General features: G+C 40.7%; 2 protein-coding genes across 2 annotated transcripts in view; one reads left to right on the top strand and one right to left on the bottom strand.

Moving 5' to 3' along the window:
• Positions 1-20594, bottom strand: part of LRIT1 (leucine rich repeat, Ig-like and transmembrane domains 1) — a 57825-nt gene that overhangs the window by 27529 nt on the left and 9702 nt on the right. The gene's annotated exons all lie outside the window — the stretch shown is intronic.
• On the top strand, positions 306-19055 carry RGR (retinal G protein coupled receptor). The gene is made up of 7 exons (XM_065067636.1): positions 306-513; positions 3416-3572; positions 5229-5350; positions 14456-14609; positions 15149-15266; positions 16775-16888; positions 17799-19055. Exons 1-7 carry the CDS (start codon positions 435-437, stop codon positions 17940-17942), a joined length of 888 nt encoding a protein of 295 aa, XP_064923708.1. The 5' UTR covers positions 306-434; the 3' UTR covers positions 17943-19055.

The raw sequence follows: 20594 nt of genomic DNA, 5'->3' as shown, positions 1-20594 counted from the left end.
TCAACTCAGTGAGTGCCCCTTTGTTTTTCAGGTCACTCCCCAATTATATATTACATGTTTACTTCGTTCCACAACCTTTAATTCTTTTCCAGTGTTGCAGAATTAACTGGACAGGGTTCTTAATCTTGTCTCTACAAAGAACTTGTTGTAATTGCAATGAAAGCTTTCATTTTGCTGGTGTCTGAAATACGATTTGCAGGGGAAGGGGGAGGGCAGATTGATGCTAGTCCCATCATTAATAACATTCTTGTGGGGATTGTAGTGGTGGGAGTAAAAACCCCAAAGCTTTTATATAATAATGAGCATGTGTCTGCACGTGAGCTGCTCCTTTAAGAAGCCTTGGGCTAGTGGAAGAAAGGGGATCCAGAGAGGAGGCAGCCCTACAGCTCTAACAGAGGGCAGAGGTTAAATCTGTTGGCATTTTTGTCGCAAGTATGGTCACTGCATACCCGCTCCCTGAAGGCTTCACTGAATTAGAGGTGTTTGCCATCGGCACTGCGCTGCTGGTAGAAGGTAAGCTCTGTGTGGGACCTCAGCAGCAATAAGATTTTTGTCCCTGTTATTCCTGGTGGGAGACTAAAGAAAAACTGAAGCAAACAGCAGCATTTGTGGTACACTGATCCAGACCTATGGGGGTTACTGTGGCTATACCAGTAGTACTTCTGGTGAGTAAATCAGTGTGAGCTGCAAGCTGTTTGCAGTGAAGATCTGCTCTGTATACATAGCTACCCTATGGCAGAGAAGTACTTGATACTTAGCTTTCTTATCAAGACTTTGAGATGTAAGATTTTGTTGTTGACTTTTAAAGGTAATCTTATCTTTCTTGGGGAAGAATGTTGAAATGACTGATAATATCTCAATAAAACTGGGCTGCTTGTTTTGTGGGTTGTGATGGCCATCTTAAAACCAGAATCCAAAATAGTAGTGCTGCAATTAATGGCTGCTGGGTAAAAATAACAAACAGAAATACACTTGCATGAGATTCAAAAGCTCTCACAGTGTTAAGCAGCAAATTTTCAGGTAGGACACTGTATCTGTTTCATTAGGCAATGTGGGCTTTTCTTAAGGCATGTGTCACTTTGTTGAGAGACTAAAACAAAACTGTGAATTTGTATGTACCTGGCAGCTAGGGAAGGATGGGCTTGTAGGTAGGATTATTTCACTGGTGTCTCTTCTGCACTACACCCCAGTCAGGGCCTAGGACCCATTCCCCGCATAGTGCTGCTCAGCTGGGTGTGCAAGGATCGTGGCGCCCAACAGCAGAGGAGAAGCCATAAGCACCATCTGAATGCGATAAATGCTCATGAGCTCACTCCAGGAATGTGGAGCATGGGAGAAAGGAGGCTGCTCAGCCTCTCCTTGCAGGCAACCTCAGCTGGAAGGCAGCACTGTATCTGCCTGCAAGGGAAAGCTGAAAGAGCTGTGTCAGAAAATCTTCCTTGGAAGAGAGAGAGAGGAAAAAGTTCCTACTTCTGGCCCAGGAGCGAAACAGAGAGTTCAGGTCTAAACCTGGCCAAGAGCCATTAAGCCTTCTGGAGGGACTGGCAGGTCCTAGCATGACTTCGCACTTTGTTACTGAGGGATGAGAAGCAGCAGGAGAATAAGGACACCGTTGGGTGCTGGAAGAGCCTGACAGCCGGGGTCCTGCTGGGGAATGGCCCTGAACTGCCCACCGAGCCCCTGTGCTCAGGGGCTGCAGCCTGCCAGGGCCATGCAGTTGTAGCTGCTGGTAAACTTCACTTAAACCTAGATGTGTCTAACACATTCATGTTGTACTAAACACAAGTATTTTCTAAAGGCTTTTAAGCAGAAAGCACCCAGAAGATTGGCAATAAAACTTTATCTTTGTCATCCGACTTAGAAGATTGAACTAAATAATTAAAGATTAATTAACTTTCTCAAAGACTCTGAGAGACATGCACTGAAGACCTCCTTTTTTGCTGAAACTTCTAAATGCAGTTTGCAAAAACATTCTGGGGAACAGGAAAACCTCGCCTTCACTTTATTAACTAGACACATTTGCTGTTCTAAAAATGAAAACTCAAAGCTTTTTTTAAAAATTTAGTAAGCTCTCTATTTGTACACTCATGCTAGCCTTCAAGAAAGCAGAGTGAGGTGAAGCCTGAAGCTTCAAAAACAGGGGAAAGACAGAAAGTTCATACAGTGATAACTCTTCAGCTCTACTTTAAATATGTTCACAACATGCCTCTTCTAAAGGCTTCACTGCATTTGGGAGAGGTGGTAGCAGTTCTACCCTGTGGGTGGGAGGTAAGCTGGCAAGGAGAAAATAAGAACAGCTCCAAATATTTCTTCTGGAAATATTTTGTTATATGTTGTGTAATGAAAAATGCACATCAGCTGTTACTATGGTTATGCCATCAGCCATTAATGCAATTAAGGTAGGAGCAGGATTTCTGACTGCACAAAAATCATCCATCTTATGTAACTGCAGAATTAAGACAATGAGCATAAGTAACTACACTACTTTACAGAATTAGGCCATGTGGATTTTTTTTCCATGCTATATCATTTCTCTTTCCAAGAAGAACACAAAGAAAAAGATCTAGTGCTTCTCATCTAACTGAGACTTAGAGACAGGATGTTGAGTCAGAGCCTCATCAGAGCTAATATAATTCAGGTCATCTTGAAAAGGATGTTGAAGGACAAAGCTTGAGTTTAAACCACTGAAGAATAGGTTCCAGGGTGGCACAGCTTTGTGCTGGGTGAATAGCAGTGGTTGCTTGGATGCTTCTCTCCGAGGACTAACTTATTTTTTTAAATCTGTCAGTGACTGCTTTTTATAATTAGATTATTCCTTTCCATGTATAGTCTATTGACGAAGGGCAGTAATAAGATTGAGCTGGTGTGAGTCAAGCACTGTCTAGGTTAGCCTTAGACTGAAGACCAAAGGAGGGCAGCCTGACTGAAATGCAACTGAGGGATTTCTGTGCTTAAACACAAAAGAACGTTACAATTTACATTAAACACAACCCATTTCTTCTACCAAAGACATGCCAGCAGACATGTGCACCAGCTGCACGTGCTGGCTGTCAGTCCCCCTGAAGCACCCTCCTCTGCATCTCCCTTGCTCTGACCCTCACATTCCCGGATGGAGCCTGACAGTCAGATTTCTCTATTAAAACAAAAGGGAGAATTACAAATAAGATTAAACCATTTCTGCACCACATGACCAGCCATATCCCTGATGCAATTTGAAGCATTGGCTTTAGCTGTCACCTATGACTTCTCTCCTGAAAGTCTTTGTAACTTGTACGCAGACTGTGACAGCTACAGATACATTCCCTGTGCATACGTTTTTACAGTAATTATTCTTCTCTCATTAAAGAAAACAGCAGTATCATTGTAGATCTTTTCCATTTCCAGCTGAATCACGTCATTCAATTCTGTATTTCAGCCCTGCTTGGTTTCTGTCTAAATGGCCTGACAATCATTTCTTTCCGAAAAATCAAAGAACTCCGAACACCCAGCAATCTGCTGGTTGTCAGCATTGCCCTGGCTGACTGCGGGATCTGCATCAATGCATTCATAGCTGCCTTTTCCAGCTTCCTAAGGTATGTCTTCTTTTTCCTAAAGGTTACCAGAAGGACCACAGGAAAATTAGCAACTTAAGTTCTAAGAGAACAAATTAATTAAATTACTCTCTTTTCAGCATACCACCCTAATCAACCTTTTTATTCCCTCAATCTGAAACAGTAAACTGAAACTCTATATAGTTCTGCCAGACAGGTGAAAAAGCAGACTTCACTGTGTATAATCACTGACAGATTATTAGACTGATTATAGAAGACATTTAACAAGGCAGCTTTATCAGTGGTTATTCTAGAAGCTACTTGAATATCAAAATAGTAGTACACTTTCATTTGACTTAACCTCTAGATTGAGCCCAAATTTATCTGCAAGTCTTTCTGTTTTGTTACAAACCTTTCCATTAAAGCACTTATTTGAGAAGTTTGTGGAAAATGAAAATGCATATCTGTTAGCAGGGAGTTCACATCAGTTATGACACATTTGATATTCCATGTTTTCACACATGCCAATCATTTAATCAGAAGACAGAAACAATATCAAGCATTTTCATGAATAATTACAACAAAAAAAATCACAAGCAAACCATACTCAAAAAAAAAACACCACCTTATAAAATATCTGATGAAAAATTGCACCCAAGTAGTACATTTTTAAACCCTGGAAATACCTTTGATAGAGAAGATAAATATATTTTGAGCCACAACATGACCATTTTATTTTATCTTACTGGATATGAAAACATTTTTTGCAAATTAACAAGTCATTAATAAACTCCAATGAGGCCTTATTCAACACTATTTTACCTCCTGTATAGGTCACTCATGCTTCAGACATTTATGCCTAACTGAAGTCAATAGAGATGCCTTTACTGGACTGGAGCTGAAAAGCTAAGGTCAAAGCATCAACATGAGCTTGGTTTTAACAACTACAAGGCCTTTTCCTTTAAATGGGAGCAGAAGTTTCCCAGCCTCCCAAGAAGTCAGCTATCTCCTGTTCAAAGGGACTTCCAGGGGTAGTATCCCAATGAATTATACTGGTGTTCTATAAATATATGAGAAAGGAACCTCACAGCCACCTTTATGAGCTTAAAGAGTCAGCTTAGAGGAACACAGAGAAAAAAATGCTATAGCTCCTTGCCAGGGGTGACGAGGATATTAAAGGCGCATGTCAGCAGATGTCTGCTACATGACACCATCTCACAGTTCTTTTCATTCTATGTCTGGAAATACATTTTGAAGCTTTGGTCTTGCTATCAGGACTATTTTTATTTGTTGTGAGCTTTTGTACTGTGTTGCACGGTGAAGACTGACTCTCCAAAAGGTTATTACATGTGTTGCTTTCACATGTTGACAAATCAGCTGCTCCCACTGGATGCAGATTTTGAAGATATGGATAATTGAATGAAATGTAGATTTGAAACAAAAAAAAAAAATTGCCAACGTGTAAATGAGAGGTTATATTTTCTTCTCCATATTAAAAGTAGTTGATGTACTGTATCAGACACCACAGCAAGAAAAATGCTATCAAATACCTAAAGACGACCACAGTAACAGCTTTCACAATGTTTCTCAAACAACATGTGCAGGGGCTATCATTCTACCCTCTTCCTTAATGCAATTTCCAAACATGTCTTCACCTTTTTCTATCTTTTTCTTAACATATTCCTTGTTTGTTTACAGATACTGGCCCTATGGCTCTGACGGCTGTCAAATTCATGGATTCCAGGGCTTCTTGACAGCTCTAGCCAGCATTGGCTCCAGCGCTGCGATTGCCTGGGACCGATATCATCACTACTGTACAAGTAAGGGCTACAATTTAACCAGCAGCCTTACCCAGATCCTGCTATAAGGCAGCTTGCTTAGATTTCAGAGGATCAAAGCAGCACATATTTATTATTTGTATATCTTGTATGCACATTTATTTATCTTACACACTAGAGACAGAGCAAATATAAACAAATATAAACAATCTCTTCCCATACTGGAGGCACTAACCAGCCACATTCAGGAGATATTTCCTCTTCCAGATCACATCCAAGTTTATACCCTCTTACCACACTATCACCTTCTCCATATGTAATTTTCAGTGTCTCAAATAAAATCCAGTTCTTCATATTGAATAAAAATCTATGCATGTTCAGCTTCCATCCAGCACCCTGCTGTGTTCCAAACAGATCTTTATGCCCATGCAGAGTTTACTAATTACAGATAAAATGGGTGAGGCTATGGAGCTGCCTCTGCAGAGCCAGCAGCTGGAACAGAGCCCAAGCAAAGCACTTATGCAGAGGTATGGTCAGGTGGACAGAGCTCAGCAGCCCTGTTGTGTGACACACAGGCACTTTGGGGTGCAAGAGCCATTTGTGGGGTTTGTGCTACGTTCCAGGGCACTTTACGAAGATTGGAACTCAGTACATTTGTTCCCAAGCAAATTATCTGCAAGTTTCAATAGAAGTGGTAGAGCTATATTTTAGTACTGATAAGAGGAGGAATATTATATATTTCTTCTCTTAGTGAAGGCTATTTTTGGGGTTTTTTCCTTGCAATTTAGTTTTTAATTAACTCTGACATCTTAGCTGGATTTAATGCAAACCTAATATTAGACAGGGAGATCAACCCAGGAAAATAAATTTGCCTTTTTTTGTGGACTTATGAAAGCATATTTTTGATTTAGGTAAGAAATGGAGATTGATGGGATTGCCAAATATATGGATTTATAGAGATAGATGTACTCTTTTGTCACAGAACTTCCTCTCAAACTTTGGCAGTGCTGGATTTGTACATATATGTAATGTGAGTGGAAATTTCTGCTGAATCAGAGTGCTGAGCTGGAATTAGCATCTGCAAAGACTGCTAGGATTTGTTTTGAGATTCCAGCTGTGCTCCAGTCACCACTGTGGACGGGGAGAACAGGGGAATAACTTTATTATTTTAGTGCAGATGTTGAGAAGCATAGCAAGAGGCATCATCATCTGCTGTAAAACAAACTAGCAGCCTTGTTAGCACTACAGCTGGCAAAACCCACTTTCTTATGAATATGGTGCAGAGGGATGATGTTCAGTTTTGTCAAATGAGATAGTCTTGTGCTGACTGCTCTATGGGTGAGCTTTCACATAGCCTCACCTCTCCCCAGACACCAACTTTCACAGTAAATGCAGTAACTTAGTGCCTGTTGGTCCCCACCTCACTCTCCAGTTTACTTCTAAGTAGCCAGTGTTTTCAAAAGTTAGAAAGGACTGAGTGACAAACACAGGGTGTACAATCTCATGGCCTGCATTAGGAAAAGGGAAGGAGACATGATATGAAGCACAAACTTACTCTGAAAGGACATCCTTGCACTCCGTAATGCTAGGACTGCCCTAATCTGCACCATTTGGCCATTTTGGCAGTTGTGTGGGAGCTCTGGCACCTGGGAGAAATGGATGAGGTTCTCTCGTGCAGATTTGCAGCTTTCATGTTTCCTGCTAAAGCCAGGCCCTTTCCAGAAGAGTGAGCAGTCCAGAGCACCCCATGTGATGGCACCATTCCCACAAAAAAATGTGTCCCTTTGGCAATGTTGACAGACAAATGCAGCCCTCTTTTGCCTGTGCTAAAGCACAGGTTGCTCAGAGCACTTCGCAAAATATTTTCTAAACGAAAGTGTAAAAGTTGGCTGGGGAAAAAAACCGCTGAGCTGCAGCACTTCAATCCCCTCCACCATTAGCATCCACACAGCCTCTCAGGCACGGCCTCTACGTGATTAAAACAGCAAGTGGCAAAGCACACCCAGAGCACACAGCAAACATGTTCAGTCTGACAGTGCTGTTGAGGGTGAAAAGGTTGCCAACTTTTTGTTCTGCAGCTTTTGTCAAGAATTCAGCTCAGGCAAGGATTTTTTTTTTTTAATTTTTTTCCTCATGTCCAGACAAAGGTCCCAAGTAATGTAGGCTGTAAGATAAATCCATACCATTACCCTCTAGACACTGAAATATGTTTGGATCTAGAAGAGTAGCCTCTGTATTTTACAAGACAGCCTGAAAATAAGCATGTCTGTGGAAAGGCATTTTACTCTCTGCAACATTGACTTTAATGCTTTCATGTCATTCACTCTTCCTGTCAAGAGCGTACTGCATTAAGAGCACAGGCAGAGAGACCCTAAGGGCACAAGCTGCTTTACTCTCTCAAATTGTTACTTACTGATGGTAATAACAGCAATGTTTGGCCAAACATTTTGAACAACAAAACAAAAATCCAGAAGGTTTTAGAAGCTCATGCTCTGTGGCTAATCTAGGAAAAACAGTCACTTTTAGTTTCATCCTTCACATGCTTATCACAAGGAAGATTAAGCCATATTTAATAGAACTGATATACCAAGCCTACAGGCTACACTGCGTTCTCAATCCATACATTAAACTCCTGTTGACACTGGTGTGAGTAAAATGCCTGTACAGAAGGTACAGAAACCATTGCCTAAACACAAAGCTATCAACTTTTTATCTTCATTTCCTGGGAACTGGTACTTCTTTCAGCCTCAATTACACCATATCCAACCTTTTGTTATGTCATAACAATTTCTGAGAAAACCTTTGTCGTGGCATTCCTCAGCTTGACACTTGATTACACCCTATCCATATTTCTGAGAAAGAAAGAACTGATGACAATGTGAGACATTACTATGATGATGAGAAAAAATGGGACTTTTCAGCCATTCTGCATGCTAATAACACAAAAATGTTCACAAACATCCTGAAAATTAACCAAGTTTTTAAATTTGGAAGTCATTACAACCCTCAGGGACAAAGTGCTAGTCTTTAAAATGTATTGATAACTAGTCAAGTCACTCACCAGCAAACAGTTTGATTTTGATTGGCATATGGAAGAAAATAGTATGACCACCACACATGACAGAGAAGCTAGAGTTTCAAGACATTTTACTCTCCCTCCTTTTGCTTTCATCCTCCCCAGCAACCATGCTGGGCAACTCTTTTTTCATCCTCTAATGTGGCTATGGGGACTATGAGATGCTACTTGCACAGCAAGGAGAACTACAGAAATCTGTTGTCTAGAAGAATGCAATACGAGGAGAAAAGGCAGGGGAGTCTGAAGGGTTTGAATGTCAATCACTTGCAAGATGGGAAACAGATTATTGTGTTTCAAAGTTTGATCATTGGGGGAAAAGGAGAAAGCAGAAGCAGTGTTACGAAAGGGCAAACTCTGAGGAAGCTGTCTATCAATAGCCACGCATTCAGGAGAGAAGGTGACTTGTCAAGGTAGACATTGTTAGTTCTCCTTCCTTGGCCATTCAAATGAGGAAAATGTCATGAATTATGTTATTAAATAGCAAGGGAGGAAGGAAGCAGCAGCCTGGGAGGTCTCACTGGAGCTGGGACCAGGCAGGCAGAGGGCAGCTGGTGTCCAGGGGGTCAGCTGAAAGCAGGCAGCCTCCAGCCACGGAGACATCTTTGCTGAAGGCATTTCAAACTAATATATGGCTCACTTTGGTGAGAAGGCAGCACGCTGCCACCAGCAGGTTGTGGAGGGGGAAAGGATCTCGGTCGGTTTTTTTTCTTTTCATAACCATGGCATACAGTTACAGCTTTGAGAGGAAAGAAAAAAAAAAAAAAAATCTAGATTTTACACTTGCATTTAAGAATTAGGGGGAAATAGAAAATCTGAAGTGATTTATGACAGTACTTTTCTCAATATTACAAAAGAAAATATGAACAAAGTCAGCAGGGATTTCACATCAACATTCAATTTCAAGAAGCAGAATTGCAGTGAATTTTATCTAATCCTTAACATTCAAGGAAATCTAGGTTGTTGTATCATTATTCAAAGATTAGCAAACTACCATTTGCTCCAATTACAGCTGTTAGCTCTGCCAAACGAGGAGCGAGTCCTTACCTCCTGTCACACTTACTGCAGCCACCCTGCCACACTTCCTTCATCTGGTCTTGCACCTGCATCAGTTTTCCCTGACAAAATGTCAATGTTTATACAGATCTTGCATTTTCACTGAAGCATGAGGTAATTGCCAAGACAGCTTTATGAACATGGAGAACCACAACAAAAAAAATAATGGAGTTTAAAAATCCCTTTATTAGGTTATTTTAAAGAGCTTTTTCTAATGATACGCACAAAAGAAACTATTACACAGTGCAGCTTTCTTATTCCTACAAAAAAGTGCTTGTGAGTACCAGTGACAGGTGCTTTATGCACTGCAGATGAAGTAGGTACCAACATCTATTTTACTTATGACAGATACATATTTTCCCTTATAAGACTTTCAGATATTTCAGTCATTGACAAACTTTACCAGTTTTAAGTGATGCATGCCACCAAGTCTGGTACAAGCAATATTGTTCTGGAATGTATCAGCTATTCTAACCTAACCATTTGCAAGAGTGAGGAAAAGGGACATCTCCATCCTAGAAAATCTGTTGACCTTTTGTTTGAGAAATTCTTTTTGAACTCCAGCCTGAAATCTAGTTGAAAGGTAGCCATTGTGTCAGAGATGTATTTTTTGGTGTTTCTAAGAAAATCAGCTAAATGTTTGACCAATTTATAAATCTTTTAAAAATCTAAATTAATAAGTGTCCCCACATACTACAGATGGAGAAATAGTTTACGATTATGTCACTAAAAACTGGCCAGCATAATCAAAAGGTTTAAGATTCCATGCTCTATCTAGCACTTCCTAAAATCTAAGCTTTTGACATCACAATTTTAGTAATCTTTAAATGATGGGGATTTTAGTCCCAAATCAATGACAGAAGCCATTATAAGTCTCCTGTATTAATATTTCATTGTCTGGAAAAGAGAAGCTGCCCTCTTGCTTTTCAAAGAAAGCAAGCCAGAGCACAAGAGTGATTAGACTTAATATGACCAAATTGCCAGCACCGAGCCCTAATTATATGCTGAACTCCATACACAGACATTTAATTGAATTAGGACCTACATGGCTATTACAATTAATTTTATCAGGCCAAAAAAGACATTTAAGGTAAAGCAATGGCCTGTTCCGCACGAAAACAACTGAACTGCTCTCTAATTGTTCCCTTGCTGTCACAGCCCTCTCAGGGGAAGACATTTTTGCCACGTGAGAGGAGCATGATTCTTTCGTTATTCTTGTATTTTTTCTGGGTAGAATTAAATAACATCAAGTTTGTTTAATTTTGCATTCATACATTTTTAGCTGCTTCTCATGTGTCATTCATTAAATGTTTTCTGGGGGCTTAAAAGGTAGCTGACATCACCAGGACTATTTCAGCATTAATCTTATTTTGCAAAAGGCCAAATACAGAAAGAAAAAATAAATTTTGTAAGTTCTGATTCTCTCTTTTTCTAGTGTCCAAAATGGGACTCCTCAAACATGAGGAGAGAGAACATATGAACTCAGCCCCAGAGATGAGCTTTCCAAAGGCAGGCTGTTGAGGCACACATGGTGCCAAACTCCATTATTGCATGATCCCTTTATTCTACATCTAATAAGAAAACAGTGTTTCCTAACACCCACAGAAAATTAAGTAAAATAAACCCTTTCCTACGGTTTTTCATGAAAGAGGCACAAACATTAAAGCAAAAAAAAAAAAAAAAAATAGGAATATACAGGAAAAAAAGAAAGCTAATGGAAATTGAGAGGTGTCTAGCTTTGCTCCCCATAGCCCTGCCAAGCATGTGGGTCTCCCTGGCCATAGCAGAGGGGAAACCGAGGCACAACACCACCAGCCGACAGCATGGGGAGATTTCCCCTAGAGCAGGGGTGTCAAATTCATTTTCACTGGGGGACACATCAGCCTCGCGGTTGCCTTCAAAGGGCCAAATGTAACTTTACGTTCAGAGTAGGAGTAGTTACATTTATACAGTCCTAAAATTACATTTGGCCCTTTTCAGGCAACCACGACACTGATGTGGCCCCTGGTGAAAATGAGTTTGACACCCCTGACTTAGAGTGTCCTATAGGCTGCGCTTTTTCTGTCAGAAAATTAAACATAGAAATCTTCATTAAAGCCACTCTTGACAGAAAACATTTGAAAACCATCTCAGTAGGAGGCCTCACAACTTTCATGCTGCCTGCGTGCACCCCAACTGGTAGCACATGGGACCGGAGGGAAGACGTGGCACCAAGAGACTGGGCACCATGAAAGTGGGAGCCAGTGAAACAGGAACTTCCCCTGCTTTTCTGTGCAAGGCAACATCAGGGAAGGTGTGATTTCTACCAGCCCACACCCCAAACTCTTGCAGGCAGCTGGATCAGCTGCCCTCTGTCACTGCAGGCACGCACGAGCTGCCTTGAGCATGCCACCAACACTGTCCCAGGAGCTTAGGGCAAATTTTGGCAACACAAGGGTCTTTTCCTTAAATGCAAAGATCCATAAGGGCTGGTGTGTGGCTAGGATCCAGTGGCACCAGGATGCCTCAGCCAGGGACCATCGTGTTTTGAGACCTTCACAATATTGCAGTAGTCCATGAAATTAAAGGATGGGGTGGAAAGAGACCAAAGTTTCTGCCACACAATACAACAAAAAATAACTGGTATTAGCTATTTTATAGGAATTGCTGAGAAACAAACAAAATATTTAGTTTGTTCTTTTCAGAATATCAGGAGGGCTTACCACTTAAAAAATTGTATTCCAGAAGCAACAGAGCTACTTTTGCAGTGGGTTGGGTTTAAAGGAAACACAATTCAGGTCCGGGTTTCAGTGCAGCTGCCTTTGACAGCGCCTTTAAATTGTCGCTAGAATATGTAAAACACAAAACAAACCTGATAGATTTGTTCTGATTGAATTTCAAGTAATAGTTGTGTAAAGCCAAGCTATAAGAACTGCTGTGTAGAACACAAATGGAAATCTTGGATGAGTAACAACTCTAATATGTTTGTTTGAGGATATAATTAAATAGGATGCAGTTCTAAAAGATACAACTTAGGCTACATTACTTCTTTGGACTGGGAGATTAAAAATAATTGCAAATTACCAAAACATTTAACTCGAATTTCCAGTCCCCTAAATGAGAAACAATTAATTCCTTTATTTTCATCTATGTCACTCTAGAGTCATATGATGTCAGTGCTACAAAGCAATATCTGAGCCTTTGCAGACAAAGTATATCTGCTATGTAGGAATCATACAAACAACAGATTTTAGTCATTATTAATCATTCTTCATTAGTAATTATTTTTAAAAAGTGTTTAATTACTAAAAAATAATCAATAATTTTTTTGTAACTACTATATTAAAACATAGGCTACAAAACAGACAACTGCTTGTTTCTGCCCAAGGCCCAGGGCACTCAGCTCTGGCCCCACAGAGCTGGACAGCTTTGCCCGGTAATTAAAAGTATTTCCTTTATTTTTTCCTTGGTATTTAAATTGCAATGTGTACTCCTGTCTTTTCGCATAACTAATTTTTGAACACTTGCATCAAACAATTTTTCCAAGCTGATCTTTAATGCAATTCTAACTCTTTTCCCTAAAGAACCTCTGGAAGATAAGAAAAAGGACAGAGGTAGAATCAGCATTTCTATAAAAGGGAAATTTCACTAACATACCTACTTTATCATCCTTCTTTAAAATACATAAGGACAGTACAACACAGAATAGCTACTGTAGAGTTTGTAGTCCTTCCTGGAGCTGCTGCCTTATGGGGATCTCCAGCCTATGCAGCCCCCAAATGTACTCTACTCATGAGTCAGCCACATCTGATCCCATGGCAGGACCTTGTGCACCTCATGCATCTCACTTCAAATCTTTCTCCTTTCTGAGAAAGGTCAGAATTGGCCTGAATCTTCCTGGCCTACTGCTATGATGCTGCTGTTCAGGGCAGACAATAAGATTGCTTCCCAATCTCAGCGAAAATCACGTCATTACTTCTCCCTAACTGGTGATTTGATTAGAAAGGAGTAGTGAGAAAAGTCACTGTGCTCCTTGCTGTTGCAGCTGGCATCATGTGCTATTCAGAATGGGCATGATTATGGATGTTAGCTTAGATAACAAAATTATCCAGGCCTTTTTACATGCAAGCAGCGAGGCTAACACAATATCCTGCAGCAGCAGGGAAGCCTGCTCACCTTCTCCATGAGTAAATACTTCCTGTGTCTTCTGAAGTTTCCAGTTTTTCATTTCACTCTTTGACCTGTTCCTATGATATTTTATGGAACTGGTTGAGATAGGCACAAGTGATCACTTTTGTCATAAAATTTGAAAAAAATTACTAATGCTGAGCTTCATATTTCCTGTTCCGGGCCAAACAACAATCTTAAGCGCAAAATAATTTTTAGAACAAGATCTGTTGTCAGGTTGTCTACAGATATATATATATATATATAGATAGATAGATAGATAGATATAGATAGATAGATGTATTCACATATATATTGATGAGCAGTGATTTTAGAACATAAGTCAACATATATATTTAGAACATACATCCACAAGTTCCCTGCACTCCTGGCAGGGCAGAAGGGAAGTAGGTAAGGGCTGGGAACTGTGTGCAGAGTCACATTTGTGATTCGGCCCACACACTGCAGCAGGGCTCTAATTCTTCGAACACGGTTTATTGCATCATCCTGTTCCTTCTACTCTCTGCCTCATCTGAACATCTAAGCATGTTCCCGAAACACAAGAATATAATGATTGTAACAGCAGCTGTATCTCCAGTGTGGTACAAAGCTGAGCAGCAATACAGCGTTTGTCTAAGTAAAGCACACAAAAGGAAAGCAGAATTTGCTGTTTTCCTAAACTGTAAAAGCTTCTTTCAGATTTTATGCAAGGTTGATTCATCTAGACTCAGGTCAGGTTCAGGCTACAAAACACAGACAACTGCTTGTTACTGCCCAAGGCCCAGGGCACTCAGCTCTGTCCCCACCGAGCTGGACAGCTTTGCCCGGTGGTTTTGTTCTGGGCACAGAGATCCCCTTTTCTCTTCCCGCAGGGAGCAAGCTGCAGTGGAGCACGGCTGTCTCCATGATGGTGTTTGCATGGCTGTTTGCTGCCTTTTGGTCTGTGATGCCCTTGCTGGGATGGGGGCAATATGACTATGAACCCCTTCGAACCTGCTGCACCCTGGACTACAGCAAAGGGGACAGGTGAGGGCCAGGGCCAGCTCCCACGGGAGGGGGGTACAGGCTGCCGTCCCCTGGGGCAACCTTGGCAGCACACCAAAACCCCCAGTTGTCCCCCAAAGTTGTTGCTGGGGTAGATCTCCCTCCCCAGCAGCTGGGCCAAGGCAGGCATGACCCAAGGCTGCCTTGACTTGCATAGCGGTGCGCAGGAACAGCTGAAGTCAGTTTCTTCCATGGGAAAGGCTTGTGCTCAGGTTTCTGCTACTCTCTTGCTCATCTATAAGCTTTTCTGCATTTTGGACTCAAGAATCTTTCAGAATGGTTTTGGTTTTCTGCAGTCCAGCACAGATGTCTGAGCAGGTTTGCTTGGGTTTAGAAATTAAACACCTGTTGTAATTTTCTACAACACTATCCATCCCAGACAAAATAGCAGGGCACAATTTAAACAGCCTTCAGAATGTTAACAAGATTGGTTTGGGCAATTTTAAAAATAAAAGTTTACCAAAATGTCCTAGAGAGCGATTAACAATCTCTTTTTTTCCCCCCCTCTTCACCCTTTCCAGAAACTATATCACGTTCCTTTTTGCACTGTCCATTTTCAATTTCATCATCCCAGGCTTCATCATGCTCACAGCCTATCAGTCCATACACCAGAAGTTCAAGAAAACTGGGCACTTTAAGGTAAGAAAGCTTCCTCAGCCCCTGCAACTGCCTTGCCAAAATAGAGCTGCATCCAACAGAGACCAAGCCCTTAAAAAGCCAATTTCTTTTGCAGAGGCTTTGACTCAACTCCTTCTGTGCTAACTCCCCAATATTACTTAAGTAGGAGGGTAGTGCTCCACAGGATGGGGCCACCCAGAAAGTTCGTGGAAACCTCATCCTTAGAGAGTTCAAGATTTGACCAGACAGCCACATCTGCCCTGACCTAGCGTTGTAAATAGTTGTTTGTCAAAGCAGGGGTTGGACTAGTGACCCTGAGGCTTCCCTTCCATCAACACTGGTCCAACTCTAGTTGCAAAATAAATATGCAGCATGCAAAATATTTGCTAATAACATAGATAACATAATAACAGAATATTTATCCAGAGAAACTTTGCTCAAGAAGGATCATTATTCCCTGCTTTGCTACAGGCTCTTAGCTCATCGCTGAGGAAATCAGCTGGAACTGCAGCACTGCAAGGAAACACGCAGGCACCTCATGGAGGGCAGAAGGGCCTTCCTATACATGTTGTGTTTACACTTGGCTGAGGACATTCAGAAATCTTTATGAGCTGGAAACAAAGGAAGTATTCTGGTGCAGCAGGTTTATGAGAAAGTAATGCAGCGATTATATGAGTTGTTTCTTTAGGTGCAGGCTATACAGTCTGGGGCACTATGCGTGACTGGCAGGCAGAGTCTTCTCCCTGCACTCAGTAGAGTTCTCAAGGGGGATGTTATACCAGCATGGTCTGTAGCTGTCTGGAATAAATACATGTGCCCTCTACATATTTCTTGAACAAATCTCAGTGTTCATTATTGTAAGTCTATTACTTTTCTTTTTCAATGAATGATTTCTTTCTTATGATATTCTGTAGCTGTGCAGACTAGTTATGATGCAGAAAATTTAAGGATAAATTATAAGTTCCCTATTCATTAATATGTACAAGATACTTGGGAACAGCTGGCCATGACCACCATGGATAAGGCCCTAACATGAAGGACAGAAGAATCTTACTACCACAACACAGATGCCATTGCATCCCTCTGTTGCACTGCCATAACAGTGGTTTCACACAATTTGTCTGCAAAACCCTCCAACTCAGCAAAATGTTGTTCCTTTTTCTCTGTTTTTAAATTTACACGTTGTTCTACTCCTCAGCAGCAATTGCTGACCACAGCTTCTATGTCTAGCACCCACACTGATTTAACTGACCTACCATAAGGTGCTTTGCCACCTCCACCCAGGAGCAACTGCCACCCCCAACCCAGACCCAGGGGACAGGGCTTTGGGACTTGCAGCACAGGCAGCCCTCCATGCAGCGGGAGCTGTGCTCCAGCATTGACAGCAAAGCAGCAATGATACAGCATGTCCTGCTGGCTGATCCTCTCCTGCTACTGGGCAAGAACCACAGTCTCACAGGACTGTCCCATCCACTTGTTGCAATGTGTGGTTGTGAAACACAAAGGAATTTATTGCTCTTGTTTTTCAGTTTAATACTGGTTTACCCTTGAAGACGCTGGTCATTTGCTGGGGTCCCTATTGCCTTCTATGCTTCTATGCAGCAGTTGAAGATGTGATGTTCATTTCACCAAAATACCGTATGGTATGTCTATGCCACCCAAGGGAATTTAAATAATGACATTCTCCTTAGTCTCCTCTCTCTGTTCCTGTGGAACAATGCCAACTCACAATTGGTTTTACTTGCTATAACATATGTAACAAGTAGACCATTTCCTCAAAGCATTCTGTTTATCTACCACTTTTAAAGCAAAACAGCTAAGCACAATGATATAACAGGCATTATATTACTGCTTTGATCAAGCAACAATTTAGGAAGTCAGGGTTTTATTCTTCACCAGTCACTCAGGCATCTGTAGCCTGTGCTGCTTCATGGTTTGTAGGAGCTTTTAATGTTCTTCCCAGAGTCAAGTACCAGCTCAAAATTTTCAATTTTAAAGAGAGTATTCGTCTCATTCATTTTTCTAATACTTCTCTCTCCTCAGGGAAGCTGCAATTGATCACTCTTAAGGTTATGCTACCTCCTTTTTTCTATGAGTCTTGGCTCCAAGACTTCCTCTGGGACTCAGTAATATCACATCAAACCTTCAACTTTCATTCAGTACCCAAAAATCAGCCCAGTTTCAGGTCACCGAATGTATTACTTATGTATTCAGTATCCCACATAAAATGTGTTAGCAATATCAGCCCACTTATCCATCAGAAGGTGTCCACAGCATACCCTTCACTCCTGCTAAGTGCTTATATTCCTTCTCAACTGAAATATCCCAGTTTCAGGCAATACTGATATAAATTCTTTTTCCTAGAAACTATAATGTCCTGAGTAAGAGCCTCCAACTGACCAAATTTCTTTTACCTCTCATCTTTCTAAGGGTAGCAAGCTACTGCCATTGCAGACAGGCATTTGTTTGGTAAAGGAAAACTGAGTCTAGGCTGAAATCAGCCCATTGGCTTCTCTGCATTTTTCTGTTAATAGATATTGTGTCTCATGACAGATTCCTGCTGTTATTGCCAAGAGTGTGCCAACCGTGGACGCTTTCGTATATGCCCTGGGGAATGAGAACTACAGAGGAGGAATATGGCAGTTCCTCACAGGACAGAAGATCGAGAAAGCAGAGGTTGATAACAAAACTAAATAGCTCATTACGGCATTAAGCGAAATTAATGCAGGTACATCACTGAAAGCAAAACGCTAGAGGAAATTGTGTGCATTCTCTGATATGTATGTCCAAAGGTGGTTCCACATGGGAAAGGCTGTGCATCAGCTACAAGCAATGAAGTATTAAAAGAAAGTCTGCCAGATAACTCTCCAAACCATCATGAGCTGCTTGTCAAACAAGCTGCCTTAAACCTGTGTTGATTGTCATCAGTCTCATTTTATATGTCACTGCAAATAAACTATGTGCTGGAAAGACTTTCTTTTTTTCCTTGATACACTAACATAAAAGCTCTGCAAATTAACTGAAGCAGGGTATTTGTTTATCCAGTAAGTTCTACTCAAATCTATCTGTGCAGTTTGTCCATATGGTAATGTCTGGATTACTAAAAGATTAAAGGAGTATCCAGTATTATGCCACATGTCTGTATAAATAGCTTGTTCATCTAACTCATTTTCTATGCACCCAGAATGGGAGTTCCCAAATTTCCACAATGAATCTGCCATCCTAATTCCATAAAAACATTTTAGTGGATATTTTACCCCAATAAGGAATATTAGCTTGGCTCCAATTCAAATGAATCAGTATGTCAACTTCAGCTTTGTCATACGCTAAACTGCATCAGATTTTGCAGCTGCTGCTTACCAGGACAATCAACAAGTCATAGTCTATCATAAAAACATTCATCTTTTTATCAAACACTGAGCATAAACTAAAGGCAGGTATGGCTCAGATTCTCTTCAAAAATGTCGTCAGAATAAAATTAACTTCACATCTGCCATTAAATTCCCCTGTGCTCTACATGAGTGAGAAGAATCACTGAATAGGTTGTGACTTAAGAGTCTGAGTAATTAAAAACCAGTTACTGTATAATTATCAGAATTCATAAATATTTCAAACTATTAGCAACATCCATTTTAAACATTTGTATTTACTCTTGTTGTTCACATTGCCTATGGAATGACAAACTCTCAGTTGATGTTGCCTGTTACTACAAGATGTATCTCAGAATGACTTATTTGCAAAAAAAAATACATGCATGACACGTAGAAGAAGACATTGTACATACAAATAGCCAAACCTAATTGATTCTTACAGGGATTGTGTGGTTCATTTCCAAGCATTGACAGAGTTTTTGAAGCTAACCAAAGAAAAAGCTGATCTGTCCCTGTGATGTTTTCTAATGTATTAAAAGCAAAAATGGTTTCTATAGGTTACAAAAGGGCAGGTGGCACAATTCTGGAAGCCAAACAATCAGTGGGTAGAAGAGACATTCCCCTCATGGCTAGAGATAGGAAATAAATGTCATTTTGTTGCAAATGAATCAGCAGAATCCCACTTGGAGATGTGCTTTGGGACTTGTGAGGCACAATCTATAATAGTCACAAACTACCTGACAGCAGTGAATAGCACCATGACAAAATTATTCTGAATAATCACACCTAAAGCTGACAGCTAAGACTTACATCTTAGGTACACATAATATCAAGTGAGCAGATGACAAAATGTTTCCACTGATAAGTGTAAAATAAAGGTAATTTTGTGCCCATACTCATTAAGTATGTATCTACAGCGACAGGCTCTGAATCTCTAATTATCTCTTTCTCGAGAAAGAGACCTGGGCAGGTCTTGAAATTATCAGTTCACTTGTGAGCAGAGTCATACTGACAAATCCCAGAAGAATGCTAAAAAACACTAAAAAAGAAATAGGAAACAACAGAGAAAACATAATCGCACTACTTGGATGCCATTGTGCTCAGACTTACTGAATAAGGTGCATAGTTTGAGTCATTTGAGCTCACAGAGGACACAGATAAACTAGAAAAGGGCCACAGGGATGATCAAACATAACAAGAAGCGTGAACACAGAAGAGATGAAATGAAGGAGAGCGCTGGCTCAGAAGAGGTAGCTGGTGAGGAGACCAGAGACAGTTTCATTGAACCAGGCATTCGAGGGATGTGACAATGGAATGATCATTTGCTGCTTCCAACAGCACAAGAATGATGGGACGTGCAGTAAAATTAAATTGAGCTGTGCATTTTCTGAAGCTTGTGGTTTGAGAAGTGTTCGTGTTCGCCTATCGAAACACACTATGGCTTACAGAACAATACTGTAACAATGTAATAAATAACAGTTTAAGATATTTGGTTAAGGTTTGAGTCCCCTTCGGATTAAAGGGATCATACCTCAGTTAGACACTTGTCTCAGGCTTTGGCTCTTAGTCCATTTTTAGACTGATTTTTCACTTGCTCTTAGTTCATACCTTTTATTTTGGGAGTAGAAAATAGCAGAGCTGCTGCTTCATTCTGTTTGACAGCCACAAATTTTGATGTGCCTCTGTTTAGGTTTGCGTGTTCTTTTTCGTATTTGACTACTGAAAGTCTAGCGATGGGTAAAGCTGAGTATTATTGCTTAGTAAGCATAAAGTTCAAGCCTCAAAAGGAATGGGGCCTCTGTTCTGAGCAGCAACCAAGGCTATCCTCTGTGGCCGCACTGACAAAATGCAAGGTAACAAAATCACTGAAATCTTTCAGACCTAGAGATGATGCAAAATTTACAGACTTGTTTTGAAGAATGTGGGACATGTTCATATAGCCCAGTGCAGTGCTCTAAACTGAGACCACAGCAGAGGC

The sequence above is a fragment of the Columba livia genome, chromosome 6 (assembly GCF_036013475.1).
Source record: "Columba livia isolate bColLiv1 breed racing homer chromosome 6, bColLiv1.pat.W.v2, whole genome shotgun sequence".
Taxonomy (NCBI): Eukaryota; Metazoa; Chordata; class Aves; order Columbiformes; family Columbidae; genus Columba; species Columba livia.
The sequence above is the reverse complement of the archived record's forward strand: the minus strand, read 5'-3'. Positions and strand labels throughout refer to the sequence as shown.

What these genes read in the sequence shown, in the direction of transcription:
- RGR (XM_065067636.1), top strand. Translation starts at nt 435, where the DNA reads ATGGTCACTGCATACCCGCTCCCTGAAGGCTTCACTGAATTAGAGGTG. An exon ending in CACTGCGCTGCTGGTAGAAG is followed by an intron (nt 514 to 3,415) that starts GTAAGCTCTGTG and finishes TCTGTATTTCAG; the next exon opens with CCCTGCTTGGTTTCTGTCTA. An exon ending in TTTCACCAAAATACCGTATG is followed by an intron (nt 16,889 to 17,798) that starts GTATGTCTATGC and finishes GTCTCATGACAG; the next exon opens with ATTCCTGCTGTTATTGCCAA.